The sequence below is a fragment of the Bos javanicus genome, chromosome 2 (assembly GCF_032452875.1).
Source record: "Bos javanicus breed banteng chromosome 2, ARS-OSU_banteng_1.0, whole genome shotgun sequence".
In the NCBI taxonomy this organism is placed as follows: Eukaryota; Metazoa; Chordata; class Mammalia; order Artiodactyla; family Bovidae; genus Bos; species Bos javanicus.
The window spans coordinates 18,018,463-18,044,215 of NC_083869.1; the positions used below are offsets into that span (position 1 = coordinate 18,018,463).

At 39.6% G+C, this 25,753-nt stretch overlaps 1 protein-coding gene across 4 annotated transcripts in view; it reads left to right on the plus strand.

Moving 5' to 3' along the window:
• The window catches only part of CCDC141 (coiled-coil domain containing 141), a 230,738-nt gene that overhangs the window by 144,326 nt on the left and 60,659 nt on the right, over nucleotides 1–25,753 (plus strand). For all 4 annotated transcript variants that reach the window (XM_061434124.1, XM_061434130.1, XM_061434139.1 and 1 more), the window contains 4 exons: nucleotides 458–630; nucleotides 17,599–17,740; nucleotides 19,813–19,932; nucleotides 23,273–23,464. In XM_061434124.1, the coding sequence (XP_061290108.1) occupies nucleotides 458–630; nucleotides 17,599–17,740; nucleotides 19,813–19,932; nucleotides 23,273–23,464 (627 nt within the window). The remainder of the gene's footprint in view (nucleotides 1–457; nucleotides 631–17,598; nucleotides 17,741–19,812; nucleotides 19,933–23,272; nucleotides 23,465–25,753) is intronic.

Below are 25,753 nucleotides of genomic sequence, written 5' to 3' on the forward strand. Positions count from 1 at the left end.
TTTCTTGAATACTTCCCCCCGGTGTTTCAGGTCCAAAGTGCAATTTATTGGGAATTTCTAAAAAGAATATTACAGAGATATTCAAGTTATGAAGTCTGCATAATATTTTGAAAACACCTCATTTGTTCATTGTATTCAGTACAGAATGTGGGAAATTAAACCTGGTTCTCCAAATTTTATACAGTTGTAACTGTGTCATGTAGCTACATTTTCAATGTAAATCATTTTGGTAAATTTTACAGTGTTGACATTTATCTGTGCTGAACTAAACTATGACCAGTTTCCCTAAATGGAGCCTAAAAGCTATATGCTATTTTCTAAGACTCGGGTTGTTGTTTTTGGTTATGATCAAACCAATAAATTGAGCGGGCTGGTTTAATCTCTAGTATTTTGTGTACACATTGATGTAGACTTTACACTAGACAGGCATAAAATGAAAGTATGTTTTCTTTGGCAGGCATTTGATGCACTTGGAAGAGTTGAAGCTTACCTTAAGCTCCTTAAATCAGAGGGTTTAAGTCTGCCTGTCTTGGCGGTGAGGCATGAGGAATTACACAGAGAAATTAAAGACTGCACAGCTGATGCTTTGCAGAAAGGACAAGCCTTGATCCGCCAACTAGCTTCCTGCAGGTAAGTGAAGTCTATTTCTTCCTCAGTGTAACAGGCTTTTTCACAGTTTGTACAGCCTATTTAAAAAAATAAGTTGTATGATTATTTTTCTTCTGATGTTTTGCTGCATTGTGACACGGCATAGAAGGATCTGTTGAATTTTGGTCAACCGTAATTCTGAACACAGCATTGCTTTTCCAGAAATGAGGCTGTATTCTAATCTGAGGACCTGAAGGTGCTAACTCTTCCTTTCTATGAGTTTCTGAGGAGGGAGGAAGGAAAGGAACTAAAGAAGAGACAGAGCTTTCTTTCTGTACACTTTTCACATCCTAGCATCTCTGGGATTTCTTCCTCACTTTTAATTCATAAGTCTTGAGTCTACCCTGTCCCTTTCTGGAAAAAGTAAAGTTCTAGAATTCCCTTTCATTTCTGACCTTGGTGGATCAACAAGAAAAACCCTAATTAGAAGATAACATTATTATTAACTAATAGTAATGACATTTTAAACAGTTGAGAGCCCACCACATGCCCAGCACTATCTCAACAGCTTTAGAAGCGGTATCTCATTAATCCTCACAGCAACTCTACAAGGTATACAATATACTATTACTGTTCTCCTTTACAAGCAACTGAGACACAGAAAGATTAAATAACTTGCAATCATGTAGCTGGTTAATTAGTGGCAGAGCCAGAATTTGAATCCAAATGCATGGATCCAAATTAATGGTCTAATGCGTCCTAGACCTCTTGCTCTTAACCAGTGAATTGGGGTGGGTTGTTTTTATGAGCACATTCAGTGAGTGTATCATTATGAGCTTAGAGTTGGGTGGGAATGAGGACAGAGAAGGACCCTAAGAACAGAAAGAAAATGCAGGAAGAATGTATGATCAAGAATAGAGCTTGGAAGACAAAAGGGAACTGACAGAAAGAGCAGATGATGGAATGGATACTGGCTAGGAAGAATGATGGCAGGGCTTACACTTTGACATAGAGAGACACAAAGATTTATGCACATAGGATAAGCATGGTTTTTACCTTCCATATCCACAATCCCCTTGAAACTCAAGGACATTCAGTTTGAGGAACAATGAAATAGGTCAAAGGTGGTAAAATTTTATTTTGTTTCTGTTTTAAACCCTCGTTCTGCTCTATTTTAGATGCGTTTACACATGTTGATTTGGTAAGTCTGGGCTTAGGGTATTTTCTTTTCAAAAGATACTCTGAGGACTTCCCTGGTGATCCAGTCATTAAGACCCTGTGCTGGAGGCATGGGTCTGACTCCTGGTCAGGGAAGTTCCACATGCCACATGGCCTAGCCAAAAACAGAGAAGATAGTCTGAGTTCAGACAGATATATTTAGCCAGGGCTTGTGATGGTTGTTATAGGACCATGCAAAGCCAAGATCAGAAATAATCCAAGATTTTCCAGCCAGAGCTAAAAAGCTTGAGGCTATGAGAAAGATAAATTCTTCTTACCTATAAAAAAACTAACAGTAGCTGTAGTTGCTAAGTTTCCTTATTTTGGCTCCAAACCATGTATCATGGTGTGTCCAGTTGGCTCCAGGAGCACAAAGGTACTCAGGTCTGGCCCCTATGGGTATGAGAGCTCCTTTCTCCCATCTGCTGCTCAGGGCCTTCCAGAATGCATGTTTCTTAGACCTGACAGAAGGTATCCTATGGAATGCCTAGACTTGTGTCTGAACTCAAGGTAGCTGTTGGACATTGATCTGAGTCATGTGATGATGGAGCAAGTGGTGAGGTCTCCAGCTGTAATTGGGGCATGGTCCCATGTCAGTTTAGCAGGCAGTTCTCAGACTGCAGACAGATTATATTTCTCTGTTCAGACTGTTCTTTACTTGTGGTGCTTTCCCTGGCCTTGGGCAGTTTCCCTTTATGTAGGGGTGGCTCAAGAGGCAGCTAAAAACCCCTCCTTAGATCTGAAGACTGTCACTGGTATGCTGTCCCAGAGATTCTAGGTGCTTTGGCTTCCCTGAAGTCTGATCTCTGTCTCCTCAAATCAGTAAGTTCTTAGGACTCTGTTTGTTTCCATTTCCCTGAGGTTTGGTCTGGAAATTATCTCCCAGGCAGCAGGTGAGGCAGATGTAAGGCTCACCCGATTTATTTCCCTTCTCTCAAGGATCACTGCCCTGTGCTACTTGTCCTTCAGTGTCTGAGAACCATTGGTTTATACGCTTTGTCTATTTTTCTAGCTTAAGGCATGAGGGTAAATCCAGTCACTGCTCCTTGATCAAAAACTGAAGTTTGGTGTTCAGTTTTGATGCTTAAGTTCTGGCACAGGAAAACTGGTCACAATTTATTACTGCTAGAGAGGGGAACGGCTACTCACTCCTGTATTCTGGCCTGGAGAATTCCATGGACTGTATAGTCCACGGGGTCACAGAGTCAGACACAGCTGAGCGACCTCCACTTTTACTTTTTCAGACTTGATCCTGTTTGTTCTAATCAGTGATGCTTTATTTTCTATACTTAAATATAGAGAAGTGCTTCTGTTTTGCCTGCAGTGTTCTAGTGACTCTTTCTGGCTATCCATTTTGTAATGGTCAACATGTTTATTTTTATTTACTTAGCTAGTCTCAGTCTTTTTGCCGTCTTTGCTTTTTCTAGTCTCTCTCTCTCTCTCTCTCTCTCTCTCTCTCTCTCTCTCTCTCTCTCTCTCTCTCTCTCTATATATATATATATATATATATATATATATATATATATTTTCTCCCCCCTAAAGGGGCATCTATAGTTCTTTTCTTCAGACTGCAGACTGAATCTTAATAGAAGTAACAGTTAGCCACCATTTTAAGAAGCTTGAATTAATAGTTAAGTATCTGGATTAAAAAATAATAAGCACAACTCCAGAAAAATAAACGACCCAATCAAAAAATGGGCCAAAGAACTAAATAGACATTTCTCCAAAGAAGACATACAGATGGCTAACAAACACATGAAAAGATGCTCAACATCACTCATTATCAGAGAAATGCAAATCAAAACCACTATGAGGTACCATTTCACACCAGTCAGAACGGCTGCGATCCAAAAGTCTACAAATAATAAATGCTGGAGAGGGTGTGGAGAAAAGGGAACCCTCTTACACTGTTGGTGGGAATGCAAACTAGTACAGCCACTATGGAGAACAGTGTGGAGATTCCTTAAAAAACTGGAAATAGAACTGCCTTATGATCCAGCAACCCCACTGCTGGGCATACACACTGAGGAAACCAGAAGGGAAAGAGACACGTGTACCCCAATGTTCATCGTAGCACTGTTTATAATAGCCAATACATGGAAGCAACCTAGATGTCCATCAGCAGATGAATGGATAAGAAAGCTGTGGTACATATACACAATGGAGTATTACTCAGCCATTAAAAAGAATACATTTGAATCAGTTCTAATGAGGTGGATGAAACTGGAGCCTATTATACAGAGTGAAGTAAGCCAGAAGGAAAAACATAAATACAGTATACTAATGCATATATATGGAATTTAGAAAGATGGTAACAATAACCCGGTGTAGGAGACAGCAAAAGAGACACTGATGTATAGAACAGTCTTATGGACTCTGTGGGAGAGGGAGAGGATTGGAAGATTTGGGAGAATGGCAATGAAACATGTAAAATATCATGTAGGAAACGAGTTGCCAGTCCAGGTTCGATGCACGATGCTGGATGCTTGGGGCTCGTGCACTGGGACGGCCCAGAGGGATGGTATGGGGAGGGAGGAGGGAGGAGGATTCGGGATGGGGAACACATGTATACCTGTGGCGGATTCATTTTGATATTTCGCAAAACTAATACAATTATGTAAAGTTTAAAAATAAAATAAAATTAGAAAAAAAAAAGAGAGAAAAAAAAATAATAAGCAGTACAGTTTCTGTCAACATCCTAGATATATGAGCTTTCATACTAATTACAAGGTGTTGGTTGCCCTGAAATTTCACAATGTTTTAAAATCAATACTATTTCCATTTTGCAGGAGGAACTGAAGGTAAAGAGCAATTAATATTTGGCAAAGGACATTCTGGAAATCCATTAGAAGCTGAATTGAAATGCATTAGAATCTCAGTTGCAAACCAGAGCCACACAGTTACTGAGCGGAGTCCCATGCATTTCACTTGGGACTTGCTTCCCTTCCTCATGTAATGGTTTATCTGTTCAATGACCTGGGTCACCACCATGGGAGAGAAGCAGAACCTAAGAAGGACATTTCCAGTTGCAGCCATGGCTGGCTTGAAACCGCAGCTTAGAATAATGGCAAGGGAAATAAACATGAATTCCCATTGAGAAAAGTATGTGTTGGCGAGCATCAGAGTGGCCTCCTAGACTTCTGAAGGCCCGCCACACTAGGACACAAAACACTAACGTTCCTGCTATCAGGCACTTGGAAACTGGCGTGGATAAGACGCTTAGAACTTAGTATCAGAGGAGCTTTATTTCATGCATTCTGAGAGCCAAAACAATGCCTTGACTGTTCAACTTCTTAACTTCTCTGAATGACCCTCAGTTTCCTCATCAGTAAAAATGGAGACACCCATGTTATAGAGAGGCATTGTGGTTTTTAATCATATGCAGCGGTACCACTGTTGGTCCACAGGGAGCACCCAATAAGTAATTGGTTCATTTATTTATTTACCTTCTATACAGAGAGTTTTAAAAGCAAAATACGAAGAGTTACATGGTTGTTTCAAATGACTACAATGGAGTCAACTGCATCAAATCATATTCATTTTCACTAACTGGGGAAGGTTATATTAGAAATAGGGCAGATAAACACTTCTCTTGAGGAAATAAAGGGCAAAATCTAATACTGGATCACTCAAGAATTTCAGAGACCCTTAGATCTTTTTTTTTTTTTCCTGTTAGTTCACAAAACAGAACTTCAGAAGTTCACATTTATCTGTGATAAAGCTTCCCAGTAAACCTGAGAATTTTATCATTATTTTTTCTGTAATTGCTATCTTATTAGGAACAGATCCACACTGTTTTTCTATCCTGGAATCAAATACCTTTGAAGCTGGGGCAGCCTCACAGAATCAGTGGTGGTTATTACATGTTTCCTTGCATTTCTATTTCCTCCCTGCATTCAAGTGCTAATTCTGAGTCATTGTTAAATTGTTCATTATCTTTTCAGGGTGTGATATCTGTCACACAACCTAAATTCACTTTAATGTAACAGGCACATGAGCACATTGGTTTGCATGTATTAATAGCTATGATGCAAGTTACCTATGATGGGATCTGATAATGGTCACACCAGACTTACAGAGAGGTTGAAAGTTCTGGATTCTGGCCTCTTCACTCCTCTTAGGTCTTACTTGGCATCATCTCGTAGCACTGAGTTTAAAGATGGCCCAGAGGTGCCCTGCTCCCAAGCAGAATTCTGCATTTATTAAGCCACAGGAAGCTGTAGTGATTGGAAGTGCTGGTCACAAATGCTGCAGGATATAAAATCAACACACAGAAATCCGTTGCATTCCTATACACTAATAATGAGAAAATAGAGAAATTAAGGAAACAATTCCATTCACCATTGTAACGAAAAGAATAAAATACTTAGGAATATATCTACCTAAAGAAACTAAAGACCTATATATAGAAAACTATAAAACACTGGTGAAAGAAATCAAAAAGGACACTAATAAATGGAGAAATATACCAGGTTCATGGATCGGAAGAATCAATATATTGAAAATGAGTATACTACCCAAAGCAATCTATAGATTCTTTGTGCAATCCCTATCAAGCTACCAACAGTATTTTTCACAGAGCTAGAACAAATAATTTCACAATTTGTATGGGAATACAAAAAACCTCAAATAGCCAAAACAATCTTGAGAAGAATGGAACTGGAGGAATCAACCTGCCTGACTTCAGGCTCTACTACAAAGCCACAGTCCTCAAGACAGTATGGTACTGGCACAAAGACAGAAATATAGATCAAAGAACAAAATAGAAAACCCAGAGATAAATCCACGCACATATGGACACCTTATCTTTGACAAAGGAGGCAAGAATATACAATAGATTAAAGACAATCTCTTTAACAAGTGGTGCTGGGAAAACTGGTCAACCACTTGTAAAAGAATGAAACTAGAACACTTTCTAACACCATACACAAAAATAAACTCAAAATGGATTAGAGATCTAAATGTAAGACCAGAAACTATAAAACTCCTAGAGGAGAACATAGGCAAAACACTCTCCGACATAAGTCACAGCAGGATCCTCTATGACCCACCTCCCAGAATATTGGAAATAAAAGCAAAAATAAACAAATGGGACCTAATTAAACTTAAAAGCTTCTGCACAACAAAGGAAACTCTAAGCAAGGTGAAAAGACAGCCTTCAGAATGGCAGAAAATAATAGCACATGAAGCAACTGACAGACAACTAATCTCAAAAATATACAAGCAACTCCTACAGCTCAACTCCAGAAAAATAAATGACCCGATCAAAAAATGGGCCAAAGAACTAAATAGAAATTTCTCCAAAGAAGACATACAGATGGCTAACAAACACATGAAAAGATGCTCAGCATCACTCATTATCAGAGAAATGCAAATCAAAACCACAATGAGGTACCATTTCACGCCAGTCAGAATGGCTGCGATCCAAAAGTCTACAAGCAATAAATGCTGGAGAGGGTGTGGAGAAAAGGGAACCCTCTTACACTGTTGGTGGGAATGCAAACTAGTACAGCCACTATGGAGAACAGTGTGGAGATTCCTTAAAAAACTGGAAATAGAACTGCCTTATGATCCAGCAATCCCACTGCTGGGCATACACACTGAGGAAACCAGAAGGGAAAGAGACACGTGTACCCCATTGTTCATTGCAGCACTGTTTATAATAGCCAGGACATGGAAGCAACCTAGATGTCCATCAGCAGACGAATGGATGAGAAAGCAGTGGTACATATACACAATGGAGTATTACTCAGCCATTAAAAAGAATACATTAGAATCATTTCTAATGAGATGGATGAAACTGGAGCCTATTATACAGAGTGAAGTAAGCCAGAAAGAAAAACACCAATACAGTATACTAACGCATATATATGGAATTTAGAAAAATGGTAATGATAACCCTGTATACGAGACAGCAAAAGAGACACAGATGTATAGAACAGTCTTTTGGACTCTGTGGGAGAGGGAGAAGGTGGGATGATTTGGGAGAATGGCATTGAAACTTGTATAATATCATATATGAAACGAATTGCCAGTCCAAGTTCGATGTATGATACTGGTTGCTTGGGGCTGGTGCACTGGGATGACCCAGAGGGATGGTACAGGGAGCGAGGAGGGAGGAGGTGTTCGGGATGGGGAACACGTGTATACCTGTGACGGATTCATGTTGATGTATGGCAAAACCAATACAATATTGTAAAGTAATTAACCTCCAATTAAAGTAAATAAATTTATATTAAAAAAAAGAAATGCAATATGAGGATGAAGTTTTCCATAATTGCACAAAAACTGGGAACCTCCTTTTTTTTTTTTTTTTCTCAGTGAGCTCTCAGCTCAGAACTCTAAAACAAGGAAACCATAAACAAAAACATGAGCGAAAATATGGACTGGGGGAAAATACTTGCAAATGATGAGACCAACCAAGGGCTTAATTTTCAAAATATACAAATAACTCATATAATGCAACAATAACAACAACAGAAAATCCAACCGCAATTGTAAAAATGGACTGAAGATCTAGAGAGATGTTTCTCCAAAGAAGACATACAGATGGCCAGAAGGCACATGCAGAGATGTTCAACATCACTAATTATTGGAGAAATGCAAACCAAACCTACAGTGAGATACTACCTTACACCAGTCTGAATGGCCAATATTTTAAAAGTCTACAAATGACAAATGCTGGAGAGGGTGTGGAGAAAAGGGAAAGCTTCTACAATGGTGGTGAGAAGGTAATGTCCCACCAACAGCCGCCACGGAAACAGTGTGGAGTTTTCTTAATAAAACTAAAAATCAAGTTGCCATATGATCCAGAAATCCTATTTCTGGGCATATATCCAGATAAAACTATAATTCAGAAAGATACAGGACTCAAAAACATGGAAGCACCCAGTAAGACCAGGCTACCTTATCAAGTATTCATTTAGCTTTTCCTGTTTGCTAAAATTAACTTCAGATTTACAAGTAAACTTGCTTCTGAATTGACTCAGTTTCTATTTCTGCATAAAAGACTGTTTCAGTTTTCATTCTATTTTGTTGTGGTGAATTGAAACTTATAACCCTCATCCTGACTAAACACTTTGGCATAACCTTCAGTATTGCCCTCTTGCTCTAACATTTATTGCTATTTATTTAATGTTAATTCTTCATATGTTTATTTTTTACAGAGAAATAAAAACAGGAATAAGTTAGGATTTTCCTCTTTCCAAGATTTTCATTTGTGTTGACAGCCCCTACTTACCCTGATTGATACTGTGAATGATAATGAAGATTGGAGAGACCATGGTTCATTTAGTCACTCATTTTATCATTGCCCAAATATTATTGCCTTTTGTAAATCAGATGCTCCCAAGTACCCAGTGCAGTAGATGAAGTTCCTGCCTTCATGCTATTTATATTCTGGTGGGAAGAAATAGTCAACGGACCAATCAATAGATGAGATGCTCTTATACAGCAATGAGTACTATGAGAAAAATAAAAAGTGGAATGGGATAAAGAGTGACTGTGGGAGGGGACCATCTTAGACATTGTAGTCAGGGAAGGAGTCCCTAAAGAGAAAGAGCCATCGTGCAAATAGCTGGGAGATGAAAAGCCCTGCAAAATAGCAGCAAGACTGTAGCAGAAATAAGTACAGTTTTGCTGGAGGAGAGGGTGACCAGGGAAAAAGGCCTAAGACAAGATCAAAGAGTTAAGTGGGAGTTAGACTATGCCCAAATGCTCATTGGCAATAAAGGCAATATTTATGTGCTTTATCCACATTAACAGATTTCATCCTCAAACCACCCTATTATACAGGTACTTCTATTATCATTGTCCTGTTTTTTCAGGTCGGGAAGCTGCCTCAGAGAGGTTCATATAACTTGTCCTACCATCTGTCACAGTAGAAGGGGTAGAGAGAGTGCAGGTCTGAACCACTTTGGTTGTTAGGTTGTTAGCTGTCTCCTCGCTTTCAACTTCAGTCGCTAGCAACAAGCCTGGCCACTTAGTGAAGGTGGCTTTTTTTGTTTGTTTGTGTAATTCTAGTGCATTTAAAATGTGCTCCGTCTACCTTCTAGTTTCAACTCAAATCTCACCTTCCCTGTGAAGTTTTTCTTTCTTTCAGTTTATTTAAAACATTATTGAACATACATATATAAGCATCTCATATGACATACCAGCACTGGGCTTCAAGGACAGTCAAAGATGCATAAATCTGTTCCCGAGTCTCCAGAACCTTATTAATGGCCAGTCAGGGAATAAGATGTGAAGGGAGTATTCTTAGGCTTGAGGAAGCCTTGGGGACCTCTTCACAGAAGAGAGACACTGTCCCAAGCTCCTGCGGTCAGGATGGGTCAAGTGAAGGAATGAGACTTGAAAGGGCCATTGTTGGATTTGATCATCTAAGATGAGTGAAGGGTCTACATCTTCCAACCAAGATGAACAGAATCAATACCCACCACACAATGCTTTTTAAATTCCTTTATATTTGTTGGCTTTATCCAATAGTTTCACTTTTCACTCTGTGGTCTTCTGACTCATTCCTTAATTTTGACTTGTGATAGCATCATCTCTTCATCCAGACCATGACATCAGCTTGAGCTCAGCCCTTAAGGTCAACCATAAAGAAACCTCTTTTATGTTCCTTATCTCAATATTTACCTATTAGGTGACTTGATTTGAAATGTTAAGGGGCTGATGTGGCATAAAGCAAAGCTTATGTCAGGGAAAAAATATCGTAAAAGATCTTAAGTAAACACACAAAAATAAAATCCCTACCCACCATCAAACTAAAATCAACAACAACAACAGAGAAATAGAACCAGACTCCCTTTGTATCACAGAGTCATCCAAGATCACACATCGTAGGAATTCTGCTAAGCATTTAAGAACTTGAAAGAACTTTTTTTTTTTTTTCAAGTCTGATGATATATTTAGATGGTAAATGTCAAATACTGAAAGGTGGGAAATTGCAAAGTTGAATTCTTATGACAGTGTTAACTCAGCCACTTCCCAAATATTTTCAAATCTATATTAAGTTGTTCTCTTTAGAGATTGAGTAAATGTCATAACTGCAACCTGGACCTGTTACCATTAAGACTTTGATAATTTTGAAACTCTTAGTACGGAAGGCACTAAAAGTTTACCCTTTCCATTAAATCTACGACTGATTAGATTAGGTTCTTAGAAAATATCTAGGAGTCACTAATTACAGCATGGATTTATTCATTGATAATGCTGTGATGTGACATAGTGATGGTCCCAGAGTAAAAAGATTTGGAGCTGCAGCATCTACCGAGGAAGGCTGACTAAAGGGGCAGAAATCTGTGCTTTGGACCACTGAAGGAGAGTTCTCTCCAACGAGAGGGCTTAGAGAGAAAAGAACATGGGAGAGATGTGTGTGGACATATTTAGGAATAAAATGCTTATCATGGTGCTGTTTATAATAGTGCAAACCTGAAAACCACCTACATATGTCCAGAAAATAGGGAAATGTTTGAGTAGTTTAAGGGCAAGCCTAGTGTGGAATATTCTAATTCAATATCAAAAGAGTGTTTTTGATAAATATTTGAAGACAGAGCATCCTCACAATATAATGTTGAGAGGGTAAAGCGGGATCCAAACCACACTGTAGTAACTTTGGAGGGAGAAAGGAGTGGAAAGGACTACAGAGGGAAAAGCTTTTAGAAGGAAATACATTAAAATGTATGTTGCTATCTTCCAAATTATCTCAAATGAGAGTATTTGTCTGTTTAGCTATTACTGTGCCCCTTTTACTTGAGGAGATATGTCATCAATTATGGAAATGAAGTGAAGTCACTCAGTTGTGTCCAACTTTTTGCAACCCCATGGACTGCAGCCCACCAGGCTTCTCTGTCTATGGGATTTTCCAGGGAAGGGTACTAGAGTAGGTTGCCATTTCCTTCTCCAGGGGATCTTCCTGACCCAGGAATCAAACCCGGGTCTCCTGCATTGCAAGCAGATGCTTTACCCTCTGAGCCAACATGTTCTACAATTATCTCTTTAATTATAAATTTTCTGTTTTTCTCTCTTTTCCTTCTTCCAGTAACTCCCCGTAGGAGAATCTCGGAGCCTCTCAGTCTGTCTCTTAACTTTCAGATTTTTCATTCCTTGGTCACTCTGTATTGCATTCCCTCAAAAATGAATCAGATTCACTTTTCTCTTGTTAATTTTCCCTTTGTTTTCAACAATGGATTCTTCTGATTGTTTTCACAACTGTATTATTTTTACTCTTAGGATTTCTAACTCCTTTTTCCTATCCAATCTTGTTTTATTTCTGACTGTTCTTGTTTCAGAGTTTTTGTTTCTTTATTATGGGTATTGGTTTTTCCTTTATCTCTCTGGTGGTGTGAAACATCTGATTGCTGTACTTATTTTCATTTCAGACGGAGTACATTTAGCTTTTGACTGTTGGGTGTTTCTCCTTGGGATTCATTTTCCTCATGTGTTTTGAAATTGTAGATTGTCCTCTAGATGGAAAGTGTTTGTTGTTCAGCTTTATTGTCCTTGCTTTGTTCTCTCCTCTTTTCTCTTTCCTCCTGAGCAGCTTTGCAGTGACTTCTACCTGGACCTACAGGATCTCCAGTTCAGCAACTATCTTCTGCTGTCTGATTAGGGTCACCCAAGCTCCCATGGAGATACTGTGGCTCTCAGAGGTGCAGCCAGAAAACCAGGTTGGGGAGGAGTGGGGCCCCCTGACTGCCCAGCAGTGTCTGATTCCTACAGCAGCTAGCTGTAGTGTTTTCAATCTCCTTTTGTAAGGAGGGAAAACCCCATTGCTATTACTGATTTCTGCCCTTCACGGAGTGCATGCTTTGGTCTCTCTGTCCTCATAGAAATGAAACTTGTTAGCATCTCTGCATGGATCTGAACCCAGGAACCCTGTAGCTTCAGCCCCACTTGCCACTTATGTTTCTTTATTGTCTTGTGTGTATGAGAGATGTGTGTGGGTGTGATATCCGTGTGGTGGGCAGTGATTCAAAATGTATACAACTTAAGTCAGAAAAAAAAAAACAATTATTGTGAAAACATGCATTTCACTTCCTCAGTTGGAATGACACTTTTCCAAAGTAGGGATGAAAACTAGAGAGGTGGTTGTTTCCTGCAAAATAAAGATGTTAAACATGAGTTCCTGTCAAGAGAAGTAGCAAGCTAAAGATAAGGAAGATAATTTTTTTTCCCATTTTCAAAGTATAATTTGTCCATAGACAATAAGAAAAATATGATCAGCTGATTCCTTCTGATGAGATAGAGTAAGCTGTCAAGTGCTTACCATCTGGTTCAGCTCCTAATCCAGATGGACTGCCAGTAGTAATTTATGAAAGGTCTGAAAGCAACTTGCTGCTCTTGGGAAAGAATCATTAAAACATATTAGCACTGGGATTTACTCCCATTCCTCAGCCTCAGTTTGTAACAAATGCAAAGGTGTAGGGAAACTGCTTCCATATAGGAAATATAACAGTCTATTTTTGAGCCAGAAGTCAATATGTCTGTGCTCTCTAGGGGGAAAAATAATTTTTCTTTCCCCTTCCCTCACCTCTCCTGGCTTAATGAATAGGGGAGAAGATACTTCCATGGTGAGGTTTCTAACAAATGTCTAAAGAAGCCTTCAGTCTGCCCTGGAGAAGGAAATGGCAACCCACTCCAGTATTCTTGCCTGGAGAATCCCATGCACAGAGGAGCCTGATAGGCTATAGTCTATAGGGTTGCAAGGAGTTGAACATGGCTGAAGTGATATAGCATGCACACACACAAACTATCATTCTCTACTGTTGCTCTAAAGTAGAACAGAGCTGTATGAAAATATAGTAATAAATTATTTTTGTGCAGGAAAAAAAAAAAAAGAAGCCTTCAGTCTGTCATTCCTGAGCCTCTGTGATACTTGAAGAAGTCAAAATTGATATCAAGAATAATCCAATATACCCCGTGTTCATACTACAGGCAGGAACCATTTAATCCATTCATAGAGTGCCTGAAGATCAAGCAGTATTTCCAATGTAAATTACAGAGCCACAGATTGTTAGGCTTAGAAAGCAGGTCCACTGGTCGCTTCTCTCCCACCCCATCAGACAGCACCTGAGCAGTGTGTCCTGAGTCAAAACAAAATGCCCGGGGAACTTGCTTCTACCAAATTTCTATTGTCCGCCCACAGTTCTTGCCCCATCACTTATTAACACTACTGTGAAGTAATACTGGGTGGCTAATGGAATTCTATTAATTTACTTTCAGTTCATGTAAGAATTGCTGGCAGAGTTTGAGGTCATATTTTTCCTTTGATCAAACAATCTGCATTTCAGACTCTGAGGAAATTTGGCAATAGGAAGGCTATACGTGTTTTAAAATGTTTTGGAATGTTCAAAAGAAATGTCTGGAATCTTCACAAGAAAATATCTGGCATCAATTTTTCAAGTTTCCTGCTGAAAATGGTGGAATAGGGCAGTTATAATGTGCAGATTAGGTTTTCATCAAGGAGGAAAGGAGAGGAAACAGACCTGGGGTCAGGAGTGTGGCAGATAAAGGTTCCATTCAGAGGGAAGGGGTTAATGCCTCACGTGACAGAGATGATCTAGCTGAGGACACAGAGGAAAACAGGAGCTGGCTGTCGCGAGCAAAATGATTGAGAACTTATACTAAAAAAGAGGTCTAAGTCACAAATAAGAGGGGTATGCACACGGGACAGGCAATTCAGTCTGACTCTATAAGACTTGAAACAGAGGAGAGAAGTACCCGTGAACCTAACTGTGAATCCTAAACCATCAAAGAAGAAATTGGGCAGTTTTCAGATAGCCTAAAACTTCTATAACTAGGCAAAGGGCAACATCATCCTTGTTTAAAAACTGTTGGAAACTGTTACTAGTGACATTTTTAATACAGTAACTATCTGTGCATATATTTTTGTTCCTTAAATTTGTGTCTTCTCTTCCCTTAAATATTGATCAAAGTATATTTTATTTAATTTGAAAATATGCTTTGATTTAGTTCTTAACAAGGCTTTGTATTCAAGGTTGCAGAGGATAAATGAATGAAAAGAATATTGCCTTTTCCCTTAATTTATAGTGCAGTAGATACACAAGATAACGTATAAATCACCACAAAATGAGACTGATTTCTTAGGTCATTGAAAAATAAAAATGAATGATCCATCCAAAGACAGAGAGAGAGAGACATTCTATTTGGCTCGTTATGATTCATCTAAATTAAAATTGTGAGTTGCTAAAAAGCAGTATTTTTACAGAAGAAATGCTTGATTTGCTTTTGTTTCCTGTTTCCATTCTCTGTGCCAGAGGGACCTTCAAGATGTGAATCTGAACAAGATATCAGGCCCCTCTAGTGGCCACTTTGCAAACTACCGACAGACATTGAACTATCTGGCGAAGACTGCCAATTTCAAAAGAGCATGCCTGCCAGGCTTATCCTGCTTCCATCAACAGTCAGTTCAAGGGAAAGTGAAATTTTAAAAGAATATACCGCCCCTTCCCGCCATTGTATGTCAGGGACCCAGAAAAATTATTACCATGAGGTGGTAATGAATGTGGATTCAGATTAGATGAATAGGTTCAAATCCCAGCCCTGCCATTTAATAAATGTGACCTGGGTAAATTGCTGAGCATTTCTGTACCTCACTTGGCTCATCTGCAAAACAGAGATAACAGTTATAGCCAGATTACAGGGTAGTTATGAGAATTAGAAGAGATTACTTAAAACATTAAAAATGGTGCCTTGTCGCCATAAATGGATTAATTTTAAAAAATGATTTCCCATTTACTTTGACAAGCCTTACCTTCTGTATTCTCTGTACTTTCTTTCCACAGTACTTCCTCACCTTTTCTATCTTTCTCATTCCAAATTTGCCTATTTTACAGAAAACTATAACATATAGGACACCTGGGATTTTTAAGGACCTGTTTAGCATACGAAGTCTAAAATGTAGTCAAAATGTGATTACTGTTACCGATACACTACTTTTACAGAATTCGTGGATATGAAGAATTATTTCCTAAACTCTCCTGATTTCTTGATTATACTCTTTACTGTCTCTGAGTTATTAAAATGTGGAACAAGTTTTAATGTTGTGAAACACTATGTGTCAGGAATCAGATTTCTCCAAAATCAAGCTTCTCTGGGCCTCTTGGTGGTCCCACAGGACACACTTGAATCCCATGTACACTCGACGAGATTCTCAAGTTGCCTGATGAGCCCTCAACTCTTTGGCAGCCTCATTGTCATTCCTGTGAAGTCACTTTCCCTCTCAGGCATTTGGGATCCTGCCCTCATTTCATTACTAATTAAATTCATTTTTACAAAGTCATAAATTAATTATTTGAGGTAAAACTCCTGAATTCTGTATCTTGTTCCAAGATCTTTTTAAGCTCTGGGTAATTAAATGTAAGAGTTATCAGCTCATCTTCATGAGTATTGGAAGGAAATGACTGATGGGAAATTAAAGACTCCAGCTTCTTACATATTAGGAGAGGCTCTGTCTCAGCGATAGGTTGAACACTGTAAAAGTGCTCATTGCATCAGCTGTGTCCTTTCGTTGTCTTGCATTGCTGGTAAGCCTATGTTGGAAATGGTTTGGAAACTTGCTAGTGTGTCTTTAGACCATAGCAAAGGGGGTCCAACTCAAAGTTCATTTGTCGTTTTAAAGGCATTTTCATTTTGTGAACTGTCCTGTCACTTTTTCTCACAAGACCAGCCCTTTGGAGAAAATTATCAGTTCAGTTAAGTTCAGTCACTCAGTCATGTCCGACTCTTTGCGACCCCATGAATCACAGCACGCCAGGCCTCCCTGTCCATCACCAACTCCTGGAGTTCATCCAGACTCACGTCCACTGAGTCAGTGATGCCATCCAGCCATCTCATCCTCTGTTGTCCCCTTCTCCTCCTGCCCCCAATCCCTCCCAGCATCAGGGTCTTTTCCAATGAGTCAACTCTTCGCACGAGGTGGCCAAAGGACTGGAGTTTTAGCTTTAGCATCAGTCCTTCCAAAGAAATCCCAGGGCTGATCTCCTTCAGAATGGACTGGTTGGATCTCCTTGCAGTCCAAGGGACTCTCAAGAGTCTTCTCCAACACCACAGTTCAAAAGCATCAATTCTTCGGTGCTCAGCTTTCTTCACAGTCCAACTCTCACATCCATACATGACCACAGGAAAAACCATAGCCTTGACTAGATGGACCTTTGTTGGCAAAGTAATTATACCTGTGTATAATTAACAGGTACAAAATTATATGAGGCTTGGTTTCCTCTTATGAACATGTACATCATATTCCTCATTATTTGTGATAGTTTCGTTTTCACCTAATGATTGCAGCCTTGAGTCTTCATAATCATTCAGAACCAAGACCTAATGTCACATGAATATTTTACCCTATTGGATCAGTCAGTGTTTTGTTAATTGGCTGATATACATTTCTATTCAAAGATCATCTTTAGATAAATGAAGCTTTCAAATAAACCCCCAGGAAAACTCTTGGCAGACATCCTGTGCTTTTTGCCATAGGGCTCTAAAAACATCTTAGAGAAATATTAAAAAGTGAATATTTAGGAAAGAAGATTAGACCTGGTTGCAAAAACGCATAACTCATATTTTCCCTCAGGACTGAGTTAAACAAAAGAACATCATTTGGGTTTTCTCTGTGCTGTACCAGGACTACAGCTTCTTAACTTCTATTATCCTGAAGCTTAATAACTTTTATCAAGTCATACTTATGGAAGATTCATCTTCTAGTGTTTCCTGTTCCTGGGGCTTCTCTATAAGGGTGGAGTGAACTAACAGCTGGCTTGTTCCATTCAGCTCTCGGGTGACCGGTGTCTGTGAGATTATGGGCTGCCTCAGAAGACGGGTAGAACATCTGACTGAACAGTGTTCAGCGCACAAGGAATTTGCTCTTAAGAGACAGCAATTAACAGCCTCGGTGGAGGGCCACCTAAGAGAGGTAATTTCATAAAGTGTGTCCTCCTTCAGGTATAATGCTATTTAGATGTGGCCCCTTACCTGGTGGTGACAGATGATGGTATGGCAATGACAGCATGTGGGCCCATATGGTGGGAGTACAGGGCGTGTCTCCTTAGGATTCCCTTCATCCCACGTTAGGCTTTACATTCAAACAGAATGAAGCTGTAATTCATTACTACTCACCAACCATCCCTGTCCCAGGCTGCCAAAACTAGAAGCGTCATGCTTCCTGCCTCCCAGCCTCGAGCATGTTTATACAAAGGCAGCTCTCACTTTGCACAGAACTGTGTTAACTGTGTTCATTGAACCAGGTGCACAATTGGGATTGTGTTCTCCTTGATTCACACGGCTCTGTGCATGGCTCCCGTATGCATGCTTTGATTGTCATGGCACCATACGATAGAAGAACAGTGGATAATGCTTCCCTGCTGGCTCGGTGGTAAAGAATCCACCTGTCAGCAGAGGAGACACAGGTTCAATGCCTGGTCTGGGAAGATCCTTCCTTCCGCGGAGCACCTAAGCCCCATGCATCACAACTATCGAGCCTGTGCTCTGGAGCCCAGGAGCCACAACTACTGAGCCCACGTGCCCTAGAACCCCTCTTCACAGCAAGAGAAGCCACTGTAATGAGAAGCCCGCACACTGCAACCAGAGGGTAGCCCCCTCTCACGGCAACTAGAGAAAAGCCAGCATAGCGGTGAAGACCCAGTGCAGCCAAAAATAAATAAAAAAATTTTTTTAAAAGAACAGCAGGCTGATAACAAAAAAAAAAAAAAGTGAGTTTTACAGTTTCCAGGAATAAATTGACATTATCATAAATTATTGAACTAAGACAGTGCAAAGTACCAAGACTACTCTGAATAAAACCAGACATGTAAAATCCTTTCTCCAAAGTGAATACAATGGTTTGAAGAATTTTATTTCCTATTTTCAAAAAAGAATGAAACCAGGCAGCTACTATTTGGCTAAACAAAAATTACTGGTCTATGGATGGAATTATAGCAAAACCTAGTATCTCAATGACATTAATGCTTATGAACCATGTTCAAAGGCTGGGTCTCCAATTTTCAATGATTTTTTTTTTTTTTTTTTTTTTGCCTCAATGGACTTACATGTCTGACTTACACAAATGGAATTAATAGACTTCACAGGAGAGGTCATTAAATAATCAAGTCTCTATCTATATTGCCTCCTCGCCTGTTATTGATCCATAGATGGGAGTGTGAGCCTTGTTCTGATGCTTGGGTCCAGGGAGATTGCAAATATGGCGGCAGCTGTAGTGTTGCATTCCCTGGAGCCTGAGATTCAAGCTAATGTGGTAGAGGTGGATAAAACAGTAGCAACTCAAACAGCTATTGCTAATTGTCTTGCTACTGTGAAGTCAGAGCCAATTTGACTCTGGGAAGTATGGACTCTAGTCCGAGCAAGGCAGTAACTTGAATTGAATAGAACCCTTTACAGGTCACTATATTCATTTATCCTTTGTATATCGAAGTCACCCACATTCATCAATTAAGTCTCCTGAGCACGTTCCTGTGTTTTGTTATCACATATATAGCAAGTGGTGCTGCCCTAGAGTCCCTCAGCCCTAAATAAAGTAATCCATAGAGTGATCTAATGCTTGTGCTGAACTTCTGTTTCAAAATGTACCTGTAAATTGGGCTCCATTCAGCATATAGTGCATGATTGTGATTTAATGAACCAGAAAAGTTCATCTCTATTGATGTGTTGACAAGTGCATTATCCTTTTTAGGTAATATAAATAATAAATTTTTAGAGAATGTGTATTGTTTCTGTTATCTCATTGCTATTAATAAGAGAAATATCTGTAAACATGTATCCTTTCTTGGTGGGTCAGTAATACTACCACATATGAAGAGCAGCATTATTAAATATAAAATTCTGAAATATTTTAGACCATTTTTAGATTAAATTGATATATATTAAAGTGTAATGGGAAAGTAGAGAGCAATATCTGTCTTTCCTACACATATGCATGCATATATGCCAATATTTATTGCTAAGGCTGAAATATATTCTTTATTTCTGAAGGTTGAAATGTCCATTCAGAAAATCAGCACAATACTTTCCAATGCAATGGATGTCGGTTCCAGCCTTTCTGAATCAGAGAAGATTTTGAGTAAATATCTGGAACTAGATAAACAAGCTAAGGTAAATAAAATGAGAGTTATTATTATAGTTATGATTTTGTGAATATAATTTCTTTTCAGTAGCTATAAAACTTAATCCTAGCTCCCTTAAGGGCTGCAATTCTAAATTAGTATTATGGCAAATAATAAAACTCCTACTAGTAACTACAAATAAAAAAACTCCGACTAGTATGTGCATCTAGATTACTTATATGTGCATTTATTAGGGTGTTTGAGCTCACAGAAACTCAGCATTATAGCCTGGTATTAGACACTTACTTGGCCCTCTTTCCTTGCCTGGCAGATGTTAGCAGTTCCTTCTGGGGGTTCCAGAGGAGGCAGAGAGAGTGCTTCTCTAAGGCTATTTGTAATTTTCTGCTAGAGTAAGTTGCAAAAGAAAATTACCAAAAGCAACATGCATTGATGCAGATTCCAGGAGATTAAAAAAAAATCTTGTTTGCACACCCAGTGTTTAGAGACAGAAGATGCCCTGTCCTCTGTCTGAAATTTTCTCTAGCACCCTTTCACCCCTTTTGCATGGCACTTGGGTTCAAATATTCCTGCATAAAGTCCCTGCCTGCCCCAGCAGGTGGTTAGGAATGTGGAGCGTACCCCTGTCTGCAGGAAAATGGCCTCGCTATTCCATCTTTCCTTTTTTTTAAATTTAATGTTTATTTTATGTTGGGGTATTATTGATTTACAATTTTGTGTTAGTTCTTGCTATACAGCAAAGTGCTATACGTGTGTGTGTGTGTGTATACATATACACATTCTTTTTCAGATTCTCTTCTCATATAGGTTATTACAGAATATTGAGTAGCGTTCCCTGTGTATACAGTAGGTCCTTGTTGATTATCTGTTTTATATATGATAGTGTATATAAAAGTGTATATGTCAATCCCAATCTCCTAATTTATCCGAGTCTCCTTCACAAATAGCATCCCCACCTGAAACTCACAGATGAACCAATATTTAAGGGGGTGTTTTAAATTCATTATTTTTTTAAAAAAACTTTTTTTTTTTTCAGAGTTCTAGGACTTTTAATCTGTCCCAAAATTGCTGAAGCAAAAATCATGATAAAACGTTCTACTTTCCTTTACACCCCCCAACGCAAAAAAAAAAAAAAGAAAAAAAAAAACTCCGTAGGAAAAAAATGGTTTTGTACATGGGAAGAAACAATATAAATTCAAAACTTACAGATAAGGGTTAGCTCTGTCACTCTTTAAAAAGTTTATACGAATATCCAGTCAACACCAACAAGGTTACCTCCCTTGAAATGTTATCTATACGGATTTCCAAGTAGACCACAGAGCTGTATACTGTCTTGGAATGTCCTCAGAAGGCTCTGTCGTTGATCAGTTAACAAAGTAAAAACCCCAGAGTCCTTTCTTTCAAATGGAAGAGGGAGAGTTTTTTAAAATTCATTATTTAAAACGTCTAAAATGAAATACATGCCTGAAGTCAATTTCATTTTTTTTATTTTAAAAATATGAGAGAAAAGGAGGACATTTTATGGGGAGAAACTCCTCCGTTTCCTTTTTCCCAGAGTACTCTGTGGGAGCAGCGCTTGTAAATGAAAGTTAGCTTTGGTTAGTGGAGCATTTGGGAAGTGTATTAAATACAAGTGCAAGAGCAGTCCCTCCTGGTTGTAAATGAGGGTGTAGCTTCTCTCTTTCATGTTTGCTTGGATCCTGGCCTGGTCTCACAGTCTATGGCAATCATGTATGTAGTGCTTACCTCCCCATCCATTGACTCAGTGGTTAAATTTCATGTGCCAGAAATTACACTCAAGAGAAATCATATGAGAGCCACCCTAGGCAAGTCAAATTCACTGACTCTTTAGATTATTCAGACCTCATCTGTACCGTATTCCCTACATGCATATATATGGAATTTAGAAACATGATAACAATGACCCTATATGTGAGATAGCAAAAGAGACACAGATATAAAGAACAGACATTTGGACTGTGGGAGAAGGTGAGGGTGGGATGATGTGAGAGAATAACATTGTAATATGTATATTGCTGCTGCTGCTGCTGCTGCTCAGTCAACTTCAATCCTGTCCGACTCTGTGCGACCCCATAGACGGCAGCCCACCAGGCTCCCCCGTCCCTGGGATTCTCCAGGCAAAAACACTGGAGTGGGTTGCCATTTCCTTCTCCAATGCATGAAAGTGAAAAAATAAAGTGAAGTCGCTCAGTTGTGTCTGACTCCTAGCGACCCCATGGACTGCAGCCTACCAGGCTCCTCTGTCCATGGGATTTTCCAGGCAAGAGTACTGGAGTGGGGTGCCATCACCTTCTCCGAATATGTATATTACCAGATGTGAAATAGATCACTAGTCCAGGTTCAATGCATGAGACAGGGCGCTCAGTGCCAGTGCACTGGCAGGACCCTGAGGGGTGGGATGCAGAGGGAGGTGGGAGTGGGGTTCAGGATGGGGAACACATATACACCCATGGCTGATTCATGTGAATGTATGGCAAAAACTACTACAATATTGTAAAGTAATTAGCCTCCAAATAAAATTAATTAATTAATTAAAAAATAAAAACTCATAAATGGAGATTTTTAAGGAGACTGAATAATTAACATGGAATTTTTTAAAATTAAAAAATGAGTACGAGACAGCAAAAGAGACACTGATGTATAGAACAGTCTTATGGACTCTGTGGGAGAGGGAGAGGGTGGGAAGATTTGGGAGAATGGCATTGAAACATGTAAAATATCATGTAGGAAACGAGTTGCCAGTCCAGGTTCGATGCATGATGCTGGATGCTTGGGACTGGTGCACTGGACGGCCCAGAGGGTTGGTATGGGGAGGGAGGAGGGAGGAGGGTTCGGGGTGGGGAACACATGTATACCTGTGGCGGATTCATTTTGATATTTGGCAAAACTAATACAATTATGTAAAGATTAAAAATAAAATAAAATTAGAAAAAAAAAGAAAAAAAATGAGTAAACAATTTCTATAAATTATCATCTCTTATATAATAAAATTAATTTAAGTACTTTCTAGAGCTACTGGTAAATTTCACAAAGCAATTATCATGTATAATTATTTTTAAAATGTCTGTTTTATAGCCTTTCATACTAAACAAACTTTCTCCTATCTCTACACACAAAAAAAGAATGTTCTAAATAAGAAGTATAGCTAATAGACTGAAAGAGTAATCGAGATGGTTTTCATTTAGTGGTGCCTTTTCTTGAATTTTGAAATGTGTGCCTTTTTTATTGAGGAGAGTTTTGGTACAAGTTCAATTAATTAATCGTAATAGATGGCTGAACTGAAGGTAATGGAATGTGAATGTTCACGATTCCCCTGTCAGCCGCTGACCCCCTGTGCTCGGCTTTCGTAGGAGACATCACATGAATTAGAAGCAGCTGCAAAACTCTTGACAGAGAAACATGATTTTGAACTTGATGAACTGGCATCGCTTTCTTCTAAAGCTAAACGGCTAGAGGAAGAATTAAACATATTTGGCCAAAGCATCAACTCCAGGTCACAAGTCCTACAAACTTACGTGGCATTTCTAAAGTCATCGGAGGAGGTACAGTACCTATGGGCTGTCCTCTTTGGCAACACGACAAAGAGGCTGTGTTGAAACACTTTTTACTATGGCCTGCCATTATTTACAATATTCTAAACATAAAACAAAATTATTTAAAAATCAGTCATTTTCTATTTTGAAGTAAGTCATCAATCTCTTCAAAATACCTAAGCAATGTGTGTGATTTATTTGAAGTACACAGAATTGGAAATTATGGTCTGTTGAGTCTGGTCTCAGATCTGTCTTGTTTAATGCTTCTTAATAAGTTTCCTCTGAGAGCTTCTTAGGAAGCATTATTTTGACTGGTTTGTATTAAATAATCTGTAAAATTTCCTCTGGTAGACTAGCATTCCATCTCTCAAAGATCCCAGCTTCTCGAAGGTGGCATCAGTGATAGAAAAGTAATTAGCCTCCAATTAAAATAAATACATTTATATTTAAAAAAAAAAAAGACAAAAAAAAAGAGAAAAGTGCTGGAGTCCCACCTCTTAACTCTGGTCCCAGTGTACCCATGCTCCGTTGCTCAGTCGTGTCCAACTCTTTGTGGCCCCATGGACTGGAGTCTGCCAGGCTCCTCTGTCCATGGGATTTCCTGGTCAAGAATACTGGACCGGGTTTCCATTTGCTCCTCTGGGGGATCTTCCCAACCCAGGAGTCAAACCCGTGTCTTTTGGTTGGCAAGCAGATTCTTTGCCACTGAGCCACCAGGGGAGCACCCATGTGTACTCTCCTTTCAGGGAGAAGGCTGCTGCTTCAGTGGCAGATAGAGCTCTGCAAAATCTGCTCAGGGGTGAAGTCACCAAAGGCAAGTAGCCTTCTCCTCCAGTCCCCTCACCACACTCACCCGTGATCCTGTCTGCCCTCTTTGCCTCTGCCTACTCTCGTTCTACGATAGTCTGAGTTCTTGCCATCTGAAGGAGGGCCATGCCCAGGCCTTGGAAATCTCAGGGAACCACTGTCTCCTTTTCCACATCTTTCTTTATCCCGGATTTTTTTTTTTTCAATTTTTCTTAACCTTGAACTCTCAGGGTTTGGCAGACCACAACTGACAGGTTGTTCTGTTGATGAACATTTTCTCCAAACTTGAAATGGTGGAGAAGGTACAAAGAAGTACTTGCTCTGCATCTTCAGTGCCAAAAATGTACCTTCTTAGTTTCTAGCTCAGCACTTGCTTCCACTGGCCACTCTGGCCTCTGGGGTCAGGGACTTGGTGATTAGGGCTGAAACCTCAGCTTTACAGACAGCACTTTCACAGAAGGACTCCCTGTCCTTTCATCTGCCCGGCTTTCGCTCTATTTTCTCACCTGGCAGAGGCTCCTGTCCTCACCCTGGCAGGGCTTTCAGTCTGTCCAGCCTCCTCTCCCTTGGGCTTTCCTTCTTTCCTCGCCAGCTTATTCAATTGCATTATACTCCCCCTACCCTCACTTCCCTGGCTTCCACCGTAACTCTGCCAATTCCCAATTCTAGATCAATCCAACACTCTGTTTACTCTGCTTCTCTTTCCAAGCTTCCAGACGCTCCTGTGGAAAGTCAAACAATTGTGCTGATTGGTGCTGTTACAAATTCAAGGGTCTTTTTCCTCAGCTGAGCACCCCTCCCCCGCTACCATATGCCCTCCAGTTGCTGCCCATTCAGTAGTGACGCTCAAGCTTCTTACCACAGTTTCCATTCCTAAATCTGCACTCTTACCTTGTATGTGACTGAAAAAATACATGAGTCCATTGAGCCAAATTGCCTCGTCTTCTATCAGCTTCCAAACCCACGGACATATTCTCCCTTCCTCCACTGTCACCAATAAAGTGGGGTTTCTGCATGTGTCCCCCTATAACCAGCCCTCGGTACCTCCCTGTCTGCTCCCGAATCCTTCAGAATGTAGCTTTAGCATCCATTCTTGAATTTTGAAAATCTGCTTCTTATGTTTCTTCCCTCTCTTTCGTCTACAGTTCTTCCCAAGCAGTCTTGCCTTCACTATGGCTGCCACTCTATAGTCTTCTTTCCTTTCACATCTGGACTCGTGGGATGGGAAGATGACGTTTCTTTCCTCCTCTTGTTGATCCTCTCCAATCCTCATCCCACTGCCACTTAGTTTATCCTTGGTTCAGCCTTGCCTTTTACCAACTCTTCACTCCATTGAAAACACTCTTATAAGCTTATTACTTGCTAGTTGACAGATGAAATGGTGTATTTTCAGTCTTTATTCCATTTGATCTCTCTGCCATATTTGTTTAACCCAGTTACTCATACTTACCTCCTTTGACTTTATAAAGAAAAACAGATTTAATGAGGTAT